The sequence below is a fragment of the Prinia subflava genome, chromosome 14 (assembly GCF_021018805.1).
Source record: "Prinia subflava isolate CZ2003 ecotype Zambia chromosome 14, Cam_Psub_1.2, whole genome shotgun sequence".
NCBI classification, from domain to species: Eukaryota; Metazoa; Chordata; class Aves; order Passeriformes; family Cisticolidae; genus Prinia; species Prinia subflava.
In genome coordinates this window covers 18,323,696-18,339,093 of record NC_086260.1, presented here as the reverse complement: position 1 = coordinate 18,339,093, position 15,398 = coordinate 18,323,696, and the positions used below count along the sequence as shown (strand labels likewise).

Genomic DNA, 15,398 nt, shown 5'->3' with positions numbered 1-15,398 from the left:
TCTGTCAGTTTAAAGCGGTTGTCCCTTGTCCTATCACTACGTGTCCCATCCAAAGTCCCTCTCCAGCCGACTTGGAGCCCCTTTAGGCACCGGAAGGCCTCTAAGTTTTCCCTGGAGTCTTCTCCAGGTGAAGAACCCCAGCTCCTCCCCCCCTACCATGTTGTCATGGCCATTCCTTTGGGGAGCACCTGCCTCAGTTAAAAGTGAATCGCCTTTGTCCCCAAGGAGGACATGGGACTGTACCCCTGCCTGCACTGCTTGGGCCAAGCCCAGGAGCTGCAAAGCCATCAAGACTTCGGCCCCAGCAACGTTGTCCTCTCCATGTTCCCAGCACAAAGGGCACCTCTGCCTCGTTCCCATGACACCAGCACAGTCTCTGCTCCTGCATAACTACTCTTGCCTGGACCCGCACCCCTCGGAGTACAGTAGGCGCTGGCCAGGAGCAGGCAGAGGTTGCTGAGAAACCTTTCAAACCACATCCAAATGCAGTCAGGTCCTCCTCACTGCCTGACGCTCAGCTCAGCGTTTGCTTGTGATCCAAGAAAAGATATTTAACACACAAAATGGTGCCAGCTTTAAGTTTTTTGAGGCAGTTTTGTTAGTCTCAGAGCATGGTGGAGTGGGACTGGCTGGAGGGCAAGGTAGTGTCAGGGTCACACCTCATCCAGGGACTGCTTGGTAGAGCAGGCAGTACAGAGCAGTCACGCAGTACAGGCAAGACAGACAGTACACAAAGACAGGCAGGACAGACAGTACAAGCAGTGCAGTCAGACAGTACAGGCAGTGCAGGCAGTGCAGGCAGTACAGACAGACGGGCAGTGCAGGCAGCACAGGCAGTGCAGTCAAGCTGTACAGGCAGAAAGGCAATACAAGCAGGACAGACAGATGGGCAGTGCAGCCAGTGCAGTCAAGCAGTACAAACAGTACAGACAGACAGGCAGGACAGACAGACAGGCAATGCACGCAGCACAGGCAGTGAAGTCAAGCAGTACAGGCAGTACAGACAGGCAGTACAGCAGTGTAGGCAGTGCAGGCAAGCAGCAGGCAGACCTGTCACAGGGTGCATGCGCTACCCGGAGGCGTCAGCTGTTTTCGCTGTTATCCATGGGTGGTGCCTAAGGAAAAAGTTTCTGTTCTGGGCAGGCTGCCCAACCAGCCTGAAGGCTCTCAGCAGCTCCTCGACAGGCAGCTCTGGGCAGCAGGAGCAGGTAGGACACGGCTGCTGCCTGTACCTCTGTTCCCATTGCTGCCTCCAGCACCCCCTGTTCTGCTGGGATTGGCAGGGGGCATAGCAGACATGGGCTGTCTGAGCCCCCCTCCTGCCCAAATCAAAGCATTTCATTGGTCTTGAGAGGGACTGGGGGGGTGATATTGCATGCCTGAGGGATAGCACTGCATGTTTGGGGCGTGTCATTACATTGTTTCCCCTCTTGCCTATCCCTGCGGGCACACAGCTGAATGAGTCTTGGGGACACACTCCTGTGGACTGGGGGTCCCTAGTGAGGGCAGGGGGGGGCTAGCAGGCCCCCCTCCTCTCATGAAGCAGACTCTTCCAGCTCTTCCGACCCAAGCTTGCTGTGCAAGCAGCTGAGCCCCCCTGTTCTCCCCTCGACTTTGTGTCACCGGACTCTTTCCACTTTGGGGTCCCTCAAGGGCTGAAGGGTGCTTAGAGGCTCTTCCACCCACACTGAACACAGGGTCAAGATTGAGACAGTTTGTGGGCAGAGATTCCATCTGCTTCTCCAGCCCTGCTGTAGGCTGAAGGCATAGGGAAAACAAAGGCACAGCCCACCAGACTTTCCCAGAAGGACAGCTTGGCATCTCTCACCTCTGCCTCTGCTGTCTCCAAGGATTTTTCTGAGGGATTAAGGCTGTGCTGACGCCGTGGCAGCAGGAGGGCTCAATCATGGCTTCCAAGCACCGAGCTTCTTCCTCACAGCAGTCAGATAGCAGGGAAAAGAAACCAAAATTGGAAGACAAGGATGACACCTGGAGCTCCACCTTGGCAACCCTGAAAGCTGCTCCCAAAGAGAAACACCCCATCACAATTGATGGGCTGTGCCCCCTGAGCACAGCACTGAATGCCCAGGTGAGAGCAGGGCTGAGGTACTCAGCCTGTGGGGCAAGGGTGGGAGGGTTGGGGCAGTGTCAGAGCAGCCCCTGTCCTGTTGACACTGGGTCAGCCCCAGTTTTCCTTGCAGACCCCTGTGTGTTCCCACTGGGACATTTCTGCACCCTCTCCTTGCCAAATGCTCCCAGGTGCCAGCTCAGGCCATGTCACTCGCTATAGGTCTATGAGGACTATGACTGCACCCTGAACCAGACCAACATCAGTGCCAACAACAACAAGTTCTACATCATCCAGCTCCTTGAGCATGATGGTACCTACAGTGTCTGGAGCCGCTGGGGCCGTGTGGTGAGTCCACCCAGGCCTCACTCATCCCCCACACCTCAGCTGTCCCCACCCTGCCTTTGGAACCCCAAAAATTGAGGGTGAGCCTGGTGATCCCTGGTCCAAAGCAAGCACCCCAGTGTCCTGCACTTTAATGGGGGGCTTCAAGGACTTATCCCCACACAACAGTCAGCCTGTCGGGGACATGTGGCACCTGTCCCTGCAGTGAATGTGACAGCCCAGCAAAGAGTCCTGGGGTGTCTTCTTGAGCTGGTGGCTCAGCACATTCCTGTTCACTGCCCCACAACCCTGCTATCACAGCCCCCCTTGTTCCTGCCTGCTTCCACTGGCATGAGGCTGGTGGAGCAGGGATGCAGGGGAGGCCCTGACTACTGCTGTCCACTGCCAGGGAGAGGTGGGCCAGTCCAAGCTCATGCCTTGTGCTTCCCTGGAAGCTGCCAAGAAGGACTTTGAGAAGAAGTTTCGAGAGAAGACGAAGAACAGCTGGGCAACAAGGGAGAACTTCATTGCCCAGCCAGGGAAGTACACGCTCATTGAGGTGCAGCCAGGGGCTAGGCAGGAGATGGAGGCTGCCCTCAGGGTGAGTACTCTGGGCACCCAGGTTGTCACCATGGGGGGATGGTCCTCATCACACTCTGGGCCTACTGAACACAGAACATCCAAGAGTGTCAGCAGAATGGGATGGGTTTTGAGCAGGGTCTGGGTGCATGCTGAAACAGCTTGCAGGCAGAGATTTGGGGCTAATGGGTTAAAATGGAGGAGGAGGGCATTCTGAATGAGAAACATGGCCTTCTGGGTAGCACTGGACATGGAAAGTGGAGGCAGCACCTGCCCATTGCTCTGCTGCCCCAGGACCAGGCACTCCTCACAGAGGCGAGCAGCCCTGGTGCCATGCTCCCACAGCCTCTTGCAGGCTTGCAGCTGAAGTGGGGTGTCTCCAGGTGGATGCCGTGGATGGGGGCAAGGTCTGCAAGCAGCGAGTCCTGCCCTGCACCTTGGACAGAGCCACACAGGACCTGGTGTCCCTCATCTTCAGCAGTGACATGTTCAAGGATGCCATGCAGATCATGAATATCGGTAGGAGGTTGATGGGTTGATGGGTGGCGTGGTCTCAGTCTGGGGGGTGCAGGTGGGGAGGTGAACGGAGCAGAGGTGCTGATGGATTTTAGAGCATTCCCTCTGATACCCTGGCACCTGATGGGACTGTGGACACCCCATGCTGGATGCCCACACTTGCCCATGGGGATACTTGACGTTCTTGGAAGTAGCTGTGGAGTGAGAGGGGTGGATGGGTTCACCTTGCCCTCCCCTGTAGATGTGAAGAAGATGCCTCTGGGGAAGCTGAGCAAGCAGCAGATTGCGAAGGGCTTTGAGGCCCTGGAAGAGCTGGAGGCAGGGCTGAGGGAGCAGCCCCACCAGACCACTCGTCTGGAGGAACTCTCCTCACGCTTCTACACCATCATTCCACACAACTTTGGACGGGCACGGCCACCCCCCATCAACTCCCCTGATCTGCTGCGTGCCAAGAAGGACATGCTGTTGGTGAGATGCCAGAGCACATAGCGTGTGGCATCCCTTCCCAGTGGGGCAGGAACTGCTGACAGGAGCCTGGGCTTACCCTGGTTCCCTAGCACACTGCCAGCACTGGTGGTGAGGATGTCCCTGCTCTGTCCCTGCCAGGTGCTGGCTGACATTGAGGTGGCACAGAGCCTGCAGGCACAGAAAGTGAAGGAGGAGGAGAAAGAAGTAGCCCATCCACTTGATCAGGATTATGCCCTGCTCTGCTGTCAGCTTTCCCTGCTGGACCCAGATTCCCAGGAATACCAGGTGCTGCTTGTTCCACAGTGTCCCATAATGGGGAGCGATTATATCAGGACTGTGGGCACCCCAAATGTTCTTACTGTCCCATGCGGACTGTGGGCATTGCTGGGATGGCTGCCCGGAGTGACACAGCATTTTTGCCTCTCCCTTGGCAGCTGATCCAAACCTATGTGACACAGACTGGGAACAAACTCTGCATCCTCAACATTTGGCAGGTGGCCCGAGATGGTGAGGTGAGGATGAGGTGATTCAGCCCATGTCAAATGGGAATGCCATGGTTGCACTCTAGGAGTGCTTTAGGGCTTCTCCACCCAGGAGGGAAGTCAGCTCAGCTGGCCAGGGCCAAACAGGCACACAGTCTCCTGCCCCTCCAGCCAGGCACTGGGGCTGGACTGGGGAGGTGGGTGGCAGTCCTCCAGCCCTGGGCACCCATGTGTCCCTCTGTGGGCAGCCCTTAGCTCTGCATCTCTGCAGGATGAGCGTTTCAAGACCCATGACCTCCTGGAGCACCGGCGCCTGCTTTGGCATGGCACCAACGTGGCAGTGGTGGCAGCCATCCTGAAGAGTGGGCTGCGCATCATGCCTCACTCAGGTGGGCGCGTGGGCAAGGGCATCTACTTCGCCTCCGAGAACAGCAAATCAGCCTGCTATGGTGAGGACCCTGGGATGGGCTGGGCTGCTTGTGATGCCCACAGGGTTTGTGTGAGCCTGGCTGCCTTTGCATACCCCCTGCCAGGCAGCTGTGGCTTGCCAAGCCCCTTCCCTGCCATGGCAGTTGGTCCCAGTGTCTCAGCATGGCTTGGGCACAACCAGATGGGAATACCAGGGATGGTGCTATCATCCTTATCCCTTTCTCTCATGTCAGTGGGCTGTACATCTAAGAAGGTTGGCTTCATGTTCCTGACGGAGGTGGCCCTGGGCAAGGCCTACCGCATCACCTGCGATGACCCCTCGCTGTGTCAGCCACCTGCTGGCTATGACAGTGTCCTGGCCTGTGGCCGGACAGAGCCGGGTGAGCCTGGGGCAGGAGGGGTGTGGCAGCTGTGGGGCTGTGGTGGGCACAGGGCAGGGGGGGAGAGAGGCCAGATCCCTGGTTTGATGTGGTGGTGAGGTTTCTTCTGGCCCAGATCCAGCACAGGATAAGGAGGTGCTGCTGGATGGCAAGAAGGTGCTAGTGTCCCAGGGCAAGCCCATCCCCATGCCTGCCTACAAGGACTCCTCCTTCAGCCAGAGCGAGTACCTCATCTACCAGGAAAGCCAGTGCCGGATCCGCTACCTTGTCCAGCTCCGCTTCTGAGGGTGCCTGGGAGCACCACGGCCCTGGCCCAGCACCAGGTGGTGACCCCCATCAGCCCAGAGCACAGTGATCTGGACTCTCTGGCCACCCCACGTGGGGCTTGGCGAGGGACAGGCTGGCATGCGGACTGAGCTTGCTTTGACTGTGAATAAAAGCACTATGCCTTGCACTGAGGCTTTCTCGCTTTCCTGCCCAGCGAGGCGGGTGTGTTATAGGGAAGGGTGTCAGTGGGTCCCTGAAGGGACGGCATGGGTGGCTCTGGAGGGGCTGAAGCCTTCAGGTGAAAGCTGGTGTCTTTGCGATCCAGCTGCTCTCATCACCTTAGCAAGGCACACTGCTCATGCACACTCTGTGGCATCAGAGCTACAGAGGATGAGCAAGAGCTGCTGCCCTAGCTGGGCATGGAGGAATTCATCCACCCATCCTGGGGGCAAGTGCCTGCCCCCCTCTAGTGCCATGCCTCAGACCATGCCTGCTGTCCTGCCCCAGCCTGGTGCCCGTGCCAAGTCCTTCTCTGTGCTCGTGTGTGCCCCTGGAGCACATGTCCGGGTGCTCAGGCTGTCAGGGAAGGGCAACTCCCAGCTGTGTTACCCTGGTGCCCCATGAGCACCCACGTGCCAGTGGAGACAATTTGCTGCAGACCTGCCCGTAGCTCTGTCCATTGAGCCCCAGGGGCTTGAGGGCTGTTCCCGTGGAAGGACCAAGCCTGGTAGAGTGGGTGGCCATTCTGGGGGGCACAGGGCTCAGGACCCCGATCCCCTCTTCCTGAGCCCCTGCCGGCTGCTAGGACCCAGCAGCTGTCCCCGTGGGACTGCCACGGGTGCAGGCAGTGCAGGCAGCGCCGGGAGTGACAGCTGGTGCCATCCGCAGCTGGCAGGCTGCAGGCAAACAGGATGACGAGTGGGTGACGGGAGCGGGGACGGCGGAGCGCGGCCTCACACAGGGCCGGCAGCCCCGGTTCTGCTGCGGGAGCAACAGCAGCAAGCGGGACCCCAGTGCGGAGAGGAGCATCACCCATCTCCCCAGGAGCAAAGGTGCGCTGAATCCCTCTCACCCTGGGGTCCCCTGTGGCCAGAGCAAGAGGGTTGGGACAGGCAAGTTGTACTGTCTCTCCTTGAGATATACTGGTGCCATTGCAGAGGGGGGACAGGGTGTCACACAGGACCTAGTAATGGCCAGATTGGGGACAGCCTGGGTGCCAGCTCTGGGACAGCCAGAGATCTATGACTTCACTGGCTGTCTCTCCCTCCTCCAGCACATTGGAAGTGTACTGGTTGTCTCTGTGTTTCTCTGTGGCTCTTCTTCATTTTGGTTCTTCCCTTCACACCCTGCTCCTGATCCCAACAGGCAAGGAGAAGGTAGCAGCCATGGTTGTGGTGGGATTACCCTCTCTGGGACACAGGAGAAGAGACCTTGCTGCCCAGGCACCAGAGCTGCTGGCTTAACGCTGGAGGGGGATGGCAAGCCGGACGGGGTCAAACACCACGGACAGCCTAGAGCTGCTCTCTGTCCCCAAGCACCCCATCGCCCAGGAAGTGGTGGGCCTCTTCTGCATGATCCTGCTCACCTTCACTGCCCTGGTGGCCAACATCGTGGTGATGGTCATCATCCTCAAAACACCCCTTTTCAGGAAGTTCATCTTTGTCTGCCACCTCTGCGTGGTCAATCTCCTCTCAGCCATTTTCCTCATGCCCCTGGGGATCATCTCCAGCTCCTCCTGTTTCAACTGGGTGATCTACAGCATTGCTGAGTGCAAGGCCGTGATATTCCTGAATATCTGCTTCATCAGTGCCTCCATTCTCACCATCTCTATCATCAGCGTGGAGCGGTACTACTACATCGTCCACCCCTTGAGGTATGAGGCCAAGATGACCATCAGGCTGGCAGTGGCTGGAGTGATTTTCATTTGGGTCAAGTCTGTTCTCATCACTGTCTTGGCGCTAGTCGTATGGCCTCATGGCAATGGGGCCACCAGCGCCAGCCGCTGCACAGTCTACTGGAGCCCCGGGGCCCACAAGAAGGTGTTTGTGATCCTCTTCAGCATCACCTGCTTCATTCTGCCCACCATCATTATCCTCACTGTCTACTCCAGCATCTACCGCGTGGCCCGGACTGCGTCCCTGCAGCAGGCGCCTGTGCCGGCACAGGCAGTTGCACCCAGACAGCGATGTGACTCCATCACCAGCCAGGTGACCATCCTCACTGCCAGGATCCTGATGCTGCCCAGGCTGATCCCAGATCGCCTTCTGGGAAGCAACAAGGCCATTCTCACCTTGGTCCTCATTGTGGGACAGTTCTTGTGCTGCTGGCTGCCTTTCTTTGCTTTCCACTTGCACTCCTCTGTCACTGTTGGCACAGTGGGTGGTGGGCACGGGGAGATGCTTGTCACCTGGATTGCCTACTCCTCCTTTGCCATTAATCCTTTCTTCTACGGGCTGCTGAACCGCCAAATCCGTGAGGAGCTGGCCCGGCTCCGGCGCAGTTGTCTTAACCGTTCACTGGGTCAGGAGTTCTGTCTTTCCATCTCAGAGGCTTCTGTTCAGGAAAACTTCTTGCAGTTCCTCCAGAGAGCAACTTGCACACTGGAGATGCACACCAGCTGCATCAGCCCCAGCCCCAGGAACAGGCTGGACCAGACCACAGCAAGCTTTCCCACCCCAGGCCAAGTTCCCAAAGAGAGCAGCTGAGAAGGAGGCTCTGTCCCGCTGTGCTGGGCCAGAGGCCTCTCGGGGGCCCATCAGATCTGCTTGGACCCAATCTCTTCGATTTGGTGGAGTCCTTGTTCAGGTTTTGCCTCTTCTCTGAGCTTATGGTTGAAGATGGTTTCTCCGCTGGGAGAAGGTAGCAGATCTGGGGAAGTCACATCTCTCTTCTGCAGGCTGGAATTGTCTCTGGCTCCACCAGCACAGCCCAGTTCCAGGGATGGGCTCTCCTCAAGACATGGAATGCCAAGGGGCTCCTGCGCAAGGGCAGGGGCAGGGGATGGGACATCTCCATCTCCATTGCCCTGCTGGGAGCACTACTGGCCACTGGGAAGAGCAGATGTCCCTTGCTCCCTATCCAGGAGCAGTGTTCCAGCTAATGCCACTAACACCAGTAACACCAGGGCCCCAAGGCCCGTGCTGAGCCTGGGTGGAAGACACAGAGACCTCCATCCTTGGCTGCTTGACCCAAAACTAACATCGGTGTGGAGGAGCTCCTGCTCCCTGTGACACTGATCAGAGGGACACACGCACAGGTCTGGCTCTGGCTGTGTCAGTGTTTGTCCTGCTGGCATGGCAGCATGCAGTGCCCATGGCCATGCCCTCTGTCCCCTCAGGTGGCAGTGATCACCCCCCTGGGGGGAACTGGCTGTCTAGGGGTCCATGCCAGGCTGTTTATGGACACAGCTGCCCGGTTTGAAGCCCGGTCAGCAGTGCCACGTGCCAGCTGACTTGGGCTGCTGGCCAAGGGCACGCTGAGTTGGACATGGTGACACAGAGCGGTGGGAGGTGGCTGTGTGGAGTGCCCCAGGGCAGCAGCAGCCAGAGGGGATCAGGAGCTGCTGTTCCTCTTCAGTCTCATTGCTTTTGAAGGGCTTGGGGACACAGTCATGGAGTCCCCACTGCTAGAAAGGAGACTGGACCCTTTTGGGGAATGCTGCAGGGGTATATCATCCTCAGCCCACCCACAAAGGTCCCAGGGATGGTGCGGGCATGGTGGGTTGGAGATGTCCCTATGCCAGTAGTAACTGCAGGCCTGAGGGAAAACTGCCCTATGGCGTCTCTAACTGCCCCATGGCAGGGAAGGGCTCCAGGAAGACCCCCAGAGAGATGGGGCTGAAGGCCAGCATCCCCCCAAAGACACAGAGATGCCCTTCCAGCCACCACAAAGCGAGCGGGAGCTGGGGCTACCCCTGCTCTGGGTACGGTGAAAAGGATTTTCCCTTCTGACTGCACACTGATTGCTGGTATTTTATTGGCTATATTCATACATATTCATAAGCTTTTCTCAGCAGTTTCTATTTCTAATTTTTAACGTCACTATTCAATTCCTAACAATCATAAATCTATCATGGTAATGTTTGGTTCTTGTTCAATTTTTATACTCTATTGTGATCTATTGAAATTTCAATATTCCAGGATGTACATCGAGGATATGTATCCCAGGTGGTGGGGTCCAGCTTCCAGATGTGGGGTCCAGCTTCTTTTTTCCAGGTCTATCAGTCTTTGATAGTGATGTCCAGTTTCCTTTTTTCAAGAACCATAAATCAGCGAGCTGAAGTCTTTCTTCCGTATCCAGGATCTTTTTCACCATTTTGTGAGAAAGCCTTTTTGCATTCTAAAACTACAGTTTAAAATTCTTTAATACAAAACAAGCTTCTAAAGTTTTAATTCAAAGACTCTTAGTACAGAATAGCTTGAGCTTTATAATAGGTAATTGCAAGCAAAGTTTGTTTAAAACCTTCTTCCATGTTTTCCTCGATTGTTTATTAGAACTCATCTTTATAACTGTCCCATGGCCGTGTTCTTCAATTACAATTACACAGATTCTCTTTATTTCCCTGACACGAAATACAATTTTTGTATTTCACAATAGGGTGCATGCCCTACCCAGAGGTGTGTCAGCTGTTTTTTCATTGTCATCCTTGGGTGGTGTCTAAGGACAAAGTTTCTCTCCTGGACAGGCTGCCCAACCAGCCTGAAGGCTCTCGGCAATCTCCTCGGCAGGCAGCCCTGAGCAGCAGGAGCAGGTAGGACACGGTTACTGCCTATACGTATCTCTGTTCCCATTGCAGCCTCCAGCACCCCCTCTTCTGCTGGGACTGGCAGGGGGCATAGCAGACGTGGGCTGTCTGAACCCCCCTCCTGCCCAAATCAAAGCATTTCATTGGTCTTGAGAGGGACTGGGGGGATAGCATTGCATGTTTGGGATGTGTTGTTGCATTGTTTCCCCTCTTGCATATCCCTGGGGGCACAGAGCTGCTGAACCTTGTGGGTGAGCCCACAGGGGACACACTCCTGTAGACTGGGGGTCCTAGTGAGGGCAGGGGGGGGCTAGCAGGCCCCCCTCCTCTCATGAAGCAGACTCTTCCAGCTCTTCCGACCCAAGTTTGCTGTGCAAGCAGCTGAGCCCCCCTGTTCTCCCCTCGACTTTGTGTCACCGGACTCTTTCCACTTTGGGGTCCCTCAAGGGCTGAAGGGTGCTTAGAGGCTCTTCCACCCACACTGAACACAGGGTCAAGATTGAGACAGTTTGTGGGCAGAGATTCCATCCGCTTCTCCAGCCCTGCTGTAGGCTGAAGGCATAGGGAAAGCAAAGGCACAGCCCACCAGACTTTCCCAGAAGGACAGCTTGGCATCTCTCACCTCTGCCTCTGCTGTCTCCAAGGATTTTTCTGAGGGATTAAGGCTGTGCTGACACTGTGGCAGCAGGAGGGCTCAATCATGGCTTCCAAGCACCAAGCTTCTTCCTCAAAGCAGCCAGACAGCTGGGAAACGAAACCAAAATGTGAAGACGAGGATGACATCTTGGCAAACCCAAAAGCCGCACCCAAAGAGAAACACCCCATCACAATTGATGGGCTGTGCCCCCTGAGCACAGCACTGAATGCCCAGGTGAGAGCAGGGCTGAGGTACTCAGCCTGTGGGGCAAGGGTGGGAGGGTGTGAATGGGAGGGTTGGGGCAGTGTCAGAGCAGCCCCTGTCCTGTTGACACTGGGTCAGCCCCAGTTTTCCTTGCAGACCCCTGTGTGTTCCCACTGGGACATTTCTGCACCCTCTCCTTGCCAAATGCTCCCAGGTGCCAGCTCAGGCCATGTCACTCGCTATAGGTCTATGAGGACTATGACTGCACCCTGAACCAGACCAACATCAGTGCCAACAGCAACAAGTTCTACATCATCCAGCTCCTTGAGCATGATGGTACCTACAGTGTCTGGAGCCGCTGGGGCCGTGTGGTGAGTCCACCCAGGCCTCACTCATCCCCCACACCTCAGCTGTCCCCACCCTGCCTTTGGAACCCCAAAAATTGAGGGTGAGCCTGGTGATCCCTGGTCCAAAGCAAGCACCCCAGTGTCCTGCGCTTTAATGGGGGGCTTCAAGGACTTATCCCCACACAACAGTCAGCCTGTTGGGGACATGTGGCACCTGTCCCTGCAGTGAATGTGACAGCCCAGCAAAGAGTCCTGGGGTGTCTTCTTGAGCTGGTGGCTCAGCACATTCCTGTTCACTGCCCCACAACCCTGCTATCACAGCCCCCCTTGTTCCTGCCTGCTTCCACTGGCATGGGGCTGGTGGAGCAGGGATGCAGGGGAGGCCCTGACTACTGCTGTCCACTGCCAGGGAGAGATGGGCCAGGCCAGCCTCATGCATCATTTCTCCCTGGAAGCTGCCAAGAAGGACTTTGAGAAGAAGTTTCGAGAGAAGACGAAGAACAGCTGGGCAACAAGGGAGAACTTCATTGCCCAGCCAGGGAAGTACACGCTCATTGAGGTGCAGCCAGGGGCTAGGCAGGAGATGGAGGCTGCCCTCAGGGTGAGTACTCTGGGCACCCAGGTTGTCACCATGGGGGGATGGTCCTCATCACACTCTGGGCCTACTGAACACAGAACATCCAAGAGTGTCAGCAGAATGGGATGGGTTTTGAGCAGGGTCTGGGTGCATGCTGAAACAGCTTGCAGGCAGAGATTTGGGGCTAATGGGTTAAAATGGAGGAGGAGGGCATTCTGAATGAGAAACATGGCCTTCTGGGTGGCACTGGACATGGAAAGTGGAGGCAGCACCTGCCCATTGCTCTGCTGCCCCAGGACCAGGCACTCCTCACAGAGGCAAGCAGCCCTGGTGCCATGCTCCCACAGCCTCTTGCTGACTCGCAGCTAATATGAGGTGTCTGCAGGTGTATGCCAGGGATGGGGTGCTGCCCTGCACCTTGGACAGAGCCACACAGGACCTGGTGTTCCTCAACTTCAGCAGTGACAAGTTCCAGGATGCCATGCTGGCCATAAATATCGGTAGGAGGTTGATGGGTTGATGGGTGGCGTGGTCTCAGTCTGGGGGGTGCAGGTGGGGAGGTGAACGGAGCAGAGGTGCTGATGGATTTTAGAGCATTCCCTCTGATACCCTGGCACCTGATGGGACTGTGGACACCCCATGCTGGATGCCCACACTTGCCCATGGGGATACTTGACGTTCTTGGAAGTAGCTGTGGAGTGAGAGGGGTGGATGGGTTCACCTTGCCCTCCCCTGTAGATGTGAAGAAGATGCCTCTGGGGAAGCTGAGCGAGCAGCAGATTGCGAAGGGCTTTGAGGCCCTGGAAGAGCTGGAGGCAGGGCTGAGGGAGCAGCCCCACCAGACCACTCGTCTGGAGGAACTCTCCTCACGCTTCTACACCATCGTTCCACACAACTTTGGACGGGCACGGCCACCTCCCATCAACTCCCCTGACCTGCTGCGTGCCAAGAAGGACATGCTGTTGGTGAGATGCCAGAGCACATAGCGTGTGGCATCCCTTCCTGGTGGGGCAGGAACTGCTGACAGGAGCCTGGGCTTACCCTGGTTCCCTAGCACACTGCCAGCACTGGTGGTGAGGATGTCCCTGTTCTGTCCCTTCCAGGAGCTGGCCAACTTTGAGGTGGCACAGGGCCTGCAGGCATAGCACAAGAAGGAGGAGGAGAAAGAAGTTGCCTGTTGCAGCGCGCAACAGCGTGTCCCTGGGAGTGACCAGTGCTTTTGGGGCCCAGTGTACTTCTGCTAATAAAAGGCTGATGGTAAAGGCAATGAGATGGGATCCCGTTTGGAAATCTGAGTGCGGTTCATTATCGGCGCATGCATAGAGGTGACAGCCTCGAATGTAGACCAGGGATGGGAACCGGGGAAGAAATGAGACCATGGGATTAAACACAGGGAAGAAGGTGCAGATCCCAGGAACAGGTCCAAGAAGGTCAGAGCACAGTGATGCATAGGAGCGACCAGGGACGAGGGGAACCAATGGGAAAACAGGGGTGGAGCACTGTGGTAAAATACAACCAATGGGGGTCAAGGAAGGGAAGAACATTCTAAGGCATACATATATAAGGTAAGCAGGGGCTCAACTGGGTGACATAAACTTAATAAACCAATGGAATAACAGAAGTTTCAAGATGTTAACATATGGCTGCAAAGGCCCATGGGAGAGAGGCTCTTTTCACCCTCACCTGAAAAGGTTTTTCTACAACAAGCATGGTGGCAGGCTAAAAAGTTATTATCTAGTGGATCAGAATAAGTTCTTGTTTTACCATTAGCTCATTTTGCTTGTTCCAGTTTCCAAGAGCTAGCAGAGGCTGTTAGTTCCAGTGTTTTATAATGAGAAGTATGTATGTTAGGTTTGTGGGCACCTGAAATGTTCCTGGTGTCTCAAGGCAGCTGTGGGTGTTGTTGAGATGGGTACTTGGAATGACACAGCTTTTTTACCTTCCTATTGGCTGCTAATTCAAGCCTATGTGATGCAGACTGAGCACAAACTGGACATCATCCACATCAGGCAGGTGGCCTGAAAAGAAGTGAGGATGAGGTGATTCTGCCCATGTCAAATGGGAATGCCATGGTTGCACTCTAGGAGTGCTTTAGGGCTTCTCCACCCAGGAGGGGAGTCAGCTCAGCTGGCCAGGGCCAAACAGGCACACAGTCTCCTGCCCCTCCAGCCAGGCACTGGGGCTGGACTGGGGAGGTGGGTGGCAGTCCTCCAGCCCTGGGCACCCATGTGTCCCTCTATGGGCAGCCCTTAGCTCTGCATCTCTGCAGGATGAGCGTTTCAAGACCCATGACCTCCTGGAGCACCGGCGCCTGCTTTGGCATGGCACCAACGTGGCAGTGGTGGCAGCCATCCTGAAGAGTGGGCTGCGCATCATGCCTCACTCAGGTGGGCGCGTGGGCAAGGGCATCTACTTCGCCTCCGAGAACAGCAAATCAGCCTGCTATGGTGAGGACCCTGGGATGGGCTGGGCTGCTTGTGATTCCCACAGGGTTTGTGTGAGCCTGGCTGCCTTTGCATACCCCCTGCCAGGCAGCTGTGGCTTGCCAAGCCCCTTCCCTGCCATGGCAGTTGGTCCCAGTGTCTCAGCATGGCTTGGGCACAACCAGATGGGAATACCAGGGATGGTGCTATCATCCTTATCCCTTTCTCTCATGTCAGTGGGCTGTACATCTAAGAAGGTTGGCTTCATGTTCCTGACGGAGGTGGCCCTGGGCAAGGCCTACCGCATCACCTGCGATGACCCCTCGCTGTGTCAGCCACCTGCTGGCTATGACAGTGTCCTGGCCTGTGGCCGGACAGAGCCGGGTGAGCCTGGGGCAGGAGGGGTGTGGCAGCTGTGGGGCTGTGGTGGGCACAGGGCAGGGGGGGAGAGAGGCCAGATCTCTGGTTTGATGTGATGGTGAGGTTTCTTCTGGCCCAGATCCAGCACAGGATAAGGAGGTGCTGCTGGATGGCAAGAAGGTGCTAGTGTCCCAGGGCAAGCCCATCCCCATGCCTGCCTACAAGGACTCCTCCTTCAGCCAGAGCGAGTACCTCATCTACCAGGAAAGCCAGTGCCGGATCCGCTACCTTGTCCAGCTCCGCTTCTGAGGGTGCCTGGGAGCACCACGGCCCTGGCCCAGCACCAGGTGGTGACCCCCATCAGCCCAGAGCACAGTGATCTGGACTCTCTGGCCACCCCACGTGGGGCTTGGCGAGGGACAGGCTGGCATGCGGACTGAGCTTGCTTTGACTGTGAATAAAAGCACTATGCCTTGCACTGAGGCTTTCTCGCTTTCCTGCCCAGCGAGGCGGGTGTGTTATAGGGAAGGGTGTCAGTGGGTCCCTGAAGGGACGGCATGGGTGGCTCTGGAGGGGCTGAAGCCTTCAGGTGA

At 56.5% G+C, this 15,398-nt stretch overlaps 2 protein-coding genes and 1 pseudogene across 4 annotated transcripts; all 3 read left to right on the top strand.

Annotated features, from left to right (window-relative positions):
* The first annotated feature begins 1,044 nt into the window (after positions 1–1,044).
* On the top strand, positions 1,045–5,704 carry PARP3 (poly(ADP-ribose) polymerase family member 3). Its single transcript, XM_063411267.1, has 11 exons — positions 1,045–1,208; positions 1,851–2,089; positions 2,291–2,416; positions 2,802–2,993; positions 3,355–3,490; positions 3,729–3,955; positions 4,094–4,240; positions 4,390–4,467; positions 4,709–4,886; positions 5,100–5,246; positions 5,362–5,704. The coding sequence occupies exons 2-11, from the start codon at positions 1,907–1,909 to the stop codon at positions 5,529–5,531; spliced, it is 1,584 nt and encodes a 527-aa protein (XP_063267337.1). The 5' UTR covers positions 1,045–1,208; positions 1,851–1,906; the 3' UTR covers positions 5,532–5,704.
* Positions 5,705–5,823: 119 nt separating this feature from the next.
* LOC134557936 (probable G-protein coupled receptor) lies at positions 5,824–8,232 on the top strand. Of its 3 annotated transcripts, XM_063411276.1 has the most exons (3): positions 5,824–6,565; positions 6,879–7,386; positions 7,573–8,232. In XM_063411276.1, exons 2-3 carry the CDS (start codon positions 6,989–6,991, stop codon positions 8,216–8,218), a joined length of 1,044 nt encoding a protein of 347 aa, XP_063267346.1. In that variant the 5' UTR covers positions 5,824–6,565; positions 6,879–6,988; the 3' UTR covers positions 8,219–8,232. The 3 variants fall into 3 exon arrangements, with proteins under 3 accessions (XP_063267346.1, XP_063267345.1, XP_063267348.1); XM_063411275.1 differs by having other exon boundaries at positions 6,879–8,232; XM_063411278.1 differs by lacking the exon at positions 5,824–6,565 and having other exon boundaries at positions 6,937–7,069; positions 7,162–8,232.
* A 1,903-nt stretch (positions 8,233–10,135) lies between these two features.
* On the top strand, positions 10,136–15,287 carry LOC134558281 (protein mono-ADP-ribosyltransferase PARP3-like; annotated as a pseudogene).
* The last annotated feature ends 111 nt before the right edge of the window (positions 15,288–15,398 follow it).

Excerpts from the sequence above, each read along its gene's own strand:
- PARP3 (XM_063411267.1), top strand. The coding sequence starts at position 1,907 with ATGGCTTCCAAGCACCGAGCTTCTTCCTCACAGCAGTCAGATAGCAGG. Across the intron at positions 2,090-2,290 it reads GCACAGCACTGAATGCCCAG|GTCTATGAGGACTATGACTG; the intron begins GTGAGAGCAGGG and ends CACTCGCTATAG. Across the intron at positions 3,491-3,728 it reads CATGCAGATCATGAATATCG|ATGTGAAGAAGATGCCTCTG; the intron begins GTAGGAGGTTGA and ends CCTCCCCTGTAG.
- LOC134557936 (XM_063411275.1), top strand. The coding sequence starts at position 6,989 with ATGGCAAGCCGGACGGGGTCAAACACCACGGACAGCCTAGAGCTGCTC.